This window comes from Opisthorchis viverrini, assembly GCF_000715545.1.
Source record: "Opisthorchis viverrini unplaced genomic scaffold opera_v5_40, whole genome shotgun sequence".
Classification (NCBI taxonomy): Eukaryota; Metazoa; Platyhelminthes; class Trematoda; order Opisthorchiida; family Opisthorchiidae; genus Opisthorchis; species Opisthorchis viverrini.
Genome location: NW_008751694.1, coordinates 1,022,762 through 1,029,680, shown reverse-complemented (window position 1 = coordinate 1,029,680; position 6,919 = coordinate 1,022,762). Strand labels below are relative to the sequence as shown.

The following is a 6,919-nucleotide window of genomic DNA, read 5'->3' as shown; positions in this document are numbered from 1 at the left end:
GCTTGATTCTCACGAGTCAAGACTTCGCGTGCCGCCATGAGACGACGAAGAATCAATTATGCCAGAAGCCTTGTCACAACAGGCTTCAAGCTAACGCCTCTGTGGTTGCTACATTCACTGCGAGTACCCTTTTTGAAAAGGGGTACCACTATCGATTCACCCCAGTTGTCCGGGACGGTCTCCTTCTCCTAGTATGCATACAAGGTGATTGAAAAAAACCTTGGAATCCCTAAAGTGCACGAAATACTTCAACAAAAAGCTGTTTCCGCGTTTGGCTTTCTCTCAACATAGGCAGTTAAACTTCAGCGGTCTCCTTCTCCCAGTATGCATACAAGGTGATTGAATAAAACCTTGGAATCCCTAAAGTGCACGAAATACTTCAACAAAAAGCTGTTTCCCCGTTTGGCTTTCTCTCAACATAGGCAGTTTAAACTTCAGAGGAAGAAAAATTAGCTCACAAAAAATTAGTGGAAATATGCCTGTTTTTAGAATGTGAACTAAGGAACTTCGATCGCTGCACACAAATGCATGGATGGTGTGAAACACGTACAAAGCCATTTGGTTTTCAAATGTTCTGGAACCGTAGTGGCCACAGCTCGCATTCACAGAGAACGACAGGACAATTGGGGACTTGGTAGATCAGAATTTTTTTATCAAGCAAAACTGACTTTCAAGCCACGAGGCATGCTTTAACCGGAGAAGTGAGGTTCTGGCGCTATCGATGCGGCCATTTATTTTTTCGGTGACTTAACTGTTGAAAAGAATTCAACAACTGATGTTTGAATATAAGGAGAGATTTGATAGATGTTCGACGAAATGCGACGCCGGTTTGAAGAGCGATTAAGTGGCGGGCACCGTCGTTGTTTCTGTTGTTTTTAGCCCCATACCTATCAAGGCTGTATGGTGATTACTCCAACCAAATGATGTTAATAGATTTTTTAAACTGCCAACCAGTAGAATAACTTTGTCAGTATATTCGGTGTCTTGACAAAAGCTGTACGTCTTCGTAACCGAGAGTCAGCCTCGAGAGTATAACCCGAGATCCAGTCGACAGCAGGGTTGGTGAACAGGTCAAGTCGACGACCTTGGGTGGAGCTATATCATTACATTCGATAATAGGGCACGGTCAACTCGAAAGCGGCACGGGAATCGATAAAACACTCGACAGTAGAATACTCCACTGTAGAATGTCCCAGTGTAAGGCACAGTGAGGATCTTGCCTGCAAATCTTCATCCAGCAGGTAATCTGTCTTGGTTGGGCCGCGACTTGGGTGAGTTCATTCTGTAAACCAGTTGAGAAGGTATCACGGGTGTCGTCGCTGCTTTGTAGATTAGGCGGATGTTATGACAGTTGTCACACACCCATTTGCGCCCGTTTTCAATGAATGATGGTAAAATCGAGGTGCAAACGACAGATGGAACTCGCTCAGCCACCAAAAGAGAATGCCTGAGAATTCCGTTTTTACATCCCGATTGGGATCTGATCTTCCTTCAGAGAACTGTTTCTGAGGTGGTTGGCAATTACCACAATCTTGACGCTTTATTATGTCTCCCGGAGTAACGAATAACTGTGCCGTCAGTGAATAGGGTGACCAAGACTTTACTTGTCGTAAAGCGGAAACTGGCTCGGAACGTGAGACATGTTCGAGAGGGTATGAGGTATGATTTTGACCACGCAGAGGATGTACTGACTGTACTTCCTCACCACATCCAATGCTCGAGCAGCTAGATACATAACACCGGCCAACCATTACGGTTTACACCTACTTTGAGCAAACCTTTGATTAAGTGGATAGGGTGAATCCTTAATCTGTGCCCTTGAAGTCGGTAAATAAACTTCGTGCCCTTTACTTCCGCACCTCCAGTCAAGTTGAGGTCCAGAATGTACCATCCTAAGGTTTTCCCACCACTATTGAGGCTCGCCAGGGTTGTCCGTCTTTCAGTGATATCATCAGAAGACGCAAATTCCAAAGGAACGCGACTGCACACATCGAAATGATGGCCGAAGAGACCAGTGAAAGTGGATTACGCAGATTGCCTTGTTGCCCAACAATCATGCAAAAACCAATCCAAACAGAATATGCAAAGCGATCGAAGTGTAATGTGGTGCTCCAGATTATTCTTGCCCCATCGAATTTGGTCGATCTACGAAGTTTGACGCCTACGTAACCCATAGTGGTCATTGAAATCAAAGCACACATCAATAGCACACGAGTTTCATTCGACAACCTGAAACACCTGTGTCAGGAAAAGGATTCAGTAAAACGGCAGAACAGTATCGAAAAATCGATTATTAGAGCAGTCTCAATTTCTGGCTGAGAACTCTCCGATTGGAAGACCTCATATGTCTGCAATCGTCTCAGGAGTTAGCTGACTGCATCATATCCATAATGAAGTAATACGTAAGCGAGTGACAAGCAATGAGGGACTTTGTAGAAAGGCAGACGAAGCTTACCAGGTTTAGATGGTTTACCCAAGAAAACTGTACTTTCCAACTCAAGTTAGAAGGGGACCTGAGAAACTTAGTATTGACACTACCTCCAAAAGTCAACCGTTGCCGATCAGCTAGTTCACCTACCACTCCAGTTAACTCGTTCATGTGTCCGGGCGGAACAATACGTTCCCCATTCCGAAAGAAGAAATATCGAGGTAGCATTCTTCTACATGGGGTTTCATATCAAAACTAAGTAACAAGAATTAGTCACGCATCTGAAATTATTTGCTGTCAATCCGTAGGACATCAATACCATCAGCGACGTCAATATGGCAGTGGTGACTAGTTATGTTGAAAGCTGTGTGATTCACTCAAGGTAACAGTAAGACAGCTACAAAGTACAAAGGATGCATTGGTTCCAGTTGCTACAGTTCCTGTCAACGAAAAACTAGAGAGAAGAGATACAGCCAAGCGCTGAGTAGGCCAGATTAACGGTTAGCTCGTATTGAATTGACCTTAGCCTTAAGTGCGCAACCGCTAAGTGTCCCGCTCCTTCAAATAACCGCTTGAAAGAACTGGATACTGAACAATTCATCACTAAAAGAGATAGCTTTGACGCAAGAGCACTATTGACTACGTGAATGAGCCAGGTCTGCCAGCGTCTGGTTGTTTCCACTCAACAAAAGAATGGGCAAAAGCTCTGCGAGGCACACGTGACACGTCCTAACTAACATAACCCATGAAGTAATCGTAGGTCATTCGTCGCGGGAGAGTATCATCTCCCCGAAAACCATTGAGTATACCACATCACCCTCAATCCGATGTTCCTACTGGCACGCATGTTTTTGAGACCACTTAGGTTGGACAGAATAACAGAAACATTTAACGATAGCATTGTAACATGATAGGGATTGCATGTATTACCTTAGGTGTAACCTACTCAATATCTGGGGCTGCCAGTTCCAACTGCGGATTGGAGAAATAAATAGATTATCCAGCTTCCCTTGGTTTCTTTAACATGCAAATTCTCGCGGAAGGAATTGGAATTAAGGACTTAGTGATTAATTTACTAAGGTTGCAATCAATAGGCTGCAGTGATGGGGGGCTCTTATACAAAGGCTGCTCCCAATGGCGTAGAGTTGAGCATCCCCGGTTCATTCTCATCCAATAATCTTTTATAGAATCTCACAGACAGCAGGACCTGTTATAGGACAGTGAATCATCCGACAGCATGAAGTGTCACTGATGATCCCACTGATGATCTATCTTTGATCTGTGATGAAAAATTTGCAAGCTAACGGTCAAGCTCGGCAAACCACGAGCAGACCTTCTTCTGGATCTCCAAGCGGTCCCAAACTATGGGAACTTTGGAACCGTTACTTGGGCAATCAGCAGTTTCAAGCAGGTGGACAGCATTCAGGAACCGAGTGCGCTTGCAGGTCTGCTACGACCACACTGGTGGTTTCCATAAATTGTTGATTGCAAACAAACATTAGCGGTAGAAATTCTACACAACTCAAAGTAACTGGTTCTAATGAGAGGGAAACACCGTTGCTTCAAGTTCGCCGGAGGATAATATAACTTAATGTCGTAAAGTATAGCAGACATTGTCACAAACGGCAGGTTTCAGAGGGTCGAGCAAGGGAGCTGGGCGAACGACGGTACAACGCAATACCGTGCAGCATATTGCTGGGACCGTTGTATATCAGTGCAGGCATGTCTAAGCGAACTGGCGTCGTCAAAAAAGAACCATTGATTACGTCTTCTCTGACCGTATGGGTAGCGTTGGAACCATTGACGCTAGATCTTCGAACCGTCAAAAGCAACAACATATTCATACATAACGTACTACTCAAAAGGCTGTTTAAAACTCTTCGACAGCCCATGACTGGGGCTGGGCCCATCAGGTAGATGCAGTCTCCGAGTTTCTATTACTTTGTGTTCTGCTTGAACCAAAACTGCATGAAATCGGCAAAATACATTCATTTGCGTAGCAACCCGGCTTCCACGGGAGACTAAACTAAAGCCCCCGTTCATGACGTTCTTCAACTGAAAGTGCTGTACCCGGGCGCCCTATTTTTCAGTTGGTACGATACACCAGTATCGCAAGGTATTGTATGAACGTAACACACTACTGCCCGGACTAATCACTGTAACATGTAAGTGGACGGTAGGTTTTGCCCTTCTCTTCTGACCAGAATAATCAAACGTCCCGTGGTCAATTTACGCAAACTCTGTGAATATTTTCTTTTAGTAGAGAGCGACAGGCCAGTTTAAACGGCTTTCAGCCTCATTGTGTCTTTACTGCGGTTAACTCCTATGAGGATGTATCTGCGCATCGTTTCTAACGATCAAGGACATTGATCTGCTGTCGACAGTGCAGAAGCAGTGGTGGGCTTCTAACAAAAACACCGTTACCAGAAACACGCTGTCATACGATATCCTTTCTAGGAGAGAGTACCATCTACTGGCTAATCAAAGGATAGACATTGAATGATATATAGCAAACGACACTAGTGACCGGAGTTAGGCATATTTGTCACGTTTTCATCACACGACCTATCTGTGATGCTAATCATGTGACAGCATTAGGTACATAGATGCGGACTGGATCTCACCTGTCTTAGGTGCGTGCTCTTGTTGTCCACGATTCCCACTCGCACACCAACTTTCTGTTTCGAATAATCTGTCGTAAGCGTTTTTCAACCACGCCTCTAGTTCAAACGTGACCATTTTATGAATGAATGTATTTAAAAATCACGTTAAAAACTGACTAACTGGCTGTTTTTTTGGCAAGCAGTGAGAAATCTGTCTTTGCTGACATGACTGGTCGAATCCGCAAGAGACTATATTTCATTGTTGATGCACTGGCAGTATGGTAGTTCAGACACTTCGTTAACATTGTGAGGAGAGGTGAGAAAAAAGATAATATTGTCTAATTCCGGTACCGAATAAGCTAACAGAAAAACAAGACAAACAATGAATTAGGACGAATCCATTAAAGATAATTGGGTAAAAGACAAAATAGTGTGAGTGCGAAATACATTCCTAAACAACGGTAGCCTAGTGGAGAACAACTCGAGGACCGAGAGTCACTGGCTCAGGAGATGTGGGTCACCATTGGAAACAACATCAAGGGAGAAGACGAAGACAGATAGCAATGAGTCGAGTGAGCACCAGCATTCAGCCGCTGTAAAGTGAGCTAACTGTCAGGGAACCGAACATTCATTGTATTGAAATGATTTGTTCAGTGTTCACTGGTAACCTAATCCACAGGCTTGGAATGGGGTGGTGGCACTATTCAGGACGGCAGCTTCAGATACCTAGAATCTGCATTCAGCCTGATCTAGTTCAAAGAGGACAAGCAAGACGATAATGTAGCTACGGCATTGTTCGCCGAAAAATGAGAACATATCATTGTCTCGAAATGAAGATCACAAGTTCTTCGGGTAATATGGGGAAAGCCTAAAAGCCACGTTTCTCGTGTATCCCTCTGCACTTTAATGGATGCCACTCAAAAATACACGCACAGCGTCAGCTGGTATCTCTGAGCAGCAAATATGGGCTCAAAAAGTAAGCGCAGGTAGATTAAGCAATCAAGTAGGAGTGTGCACGAGATTCCTACATAATCTGCAACAAAGTGCTACGTTCAAGGGCATTAGAGATGGAGCAGCCTGATGAACGACTAAGTTCGTATGGTAACTTACGGATGTGCACAGTTTCTGATCAGAAGAGTGTAGCACCGCCTCATCAACATTGACCAAAGCAGGTACTGAGAACTTGCGCGTCCTCATATCCTCGGACCTTCGTTGGGTGCATGGTTGGTTTGTTGACGATTCTTGACATCGTCGCTTGTCAGGCTCATCAGGATCCAGTTCTTCATATTCATCCGAGTCACCACAGTGGAAAATGATCGGTGCAGTCCGTGTCGCCTCCATAGGAGAATCAGGCCCCTTCTCCTGCATACTGGTGGTGAACCTGTGGGTAGTTTCCAACGTGTCAGCAGGTAGAACATCGCACATGTTGGAGTACCTTTGAAGAGTCTATTATACTTTAGTAACAAGAGTTAAGGCCACATTTCTGGTATATCACCTGCAAAGAATGGTAAATTGTAGATGAACGAACCGAAGCAATAGAATAATGTAGACCAGTACACTGTTCTACATGGGCCCATAACTAAATAACTCCACATATTTCTGGGACTCGAAAGAAATCTACTCAAAACTAACTCCCGTCTTAAATTCCGACTGGCGACCATCACTGTCGCCCAAATTAAAGTCCTTTGGATTAACTCTAGCTTACAGCAGTTGTCTGCTGAAACAAGTAAGCATCAGAGACAACGAGTACCAACCGTAGGCGTGAACACAGCTTTCCTAGTAGTCATTTTACGAAGAGTAATAATGAGACAGACCAGTGGCGAAATCGCACAAGTTCATTGTGAGATGGCCCAAGTGGTTAGAGCGCGAATTTACTAACCCGAAGGTC

The 6,919-nt window shown here is 44.3% G+C and overlaps 1 protein-coding gene across 1 annotated transcript in view; it reads right to left on the bottom strand.

Moving 5' to 3' along the window:
• The window catches only part of T265_02884 (hypothetical protein), a gene marked incomplete at both ends in the record, with an annotated part of 60,196 nt that extends 53,603 nt beyond the window's left edge, over nt 1-6,593 (bottom strand). Inside the window, one exon of the mRNA XM_009167237.1 lies at nt 6,142-6,593. Within this exon, the coding sequence (XP_009165501.1) occupies nt 6,142-6,456 (315 nt within the window). The remainder of the gene's footprint in view (nt 1-6,141) is intronic.
• Between the last annotated feature and the right edge of the window lie 326 nt (nt 6,594-6,919).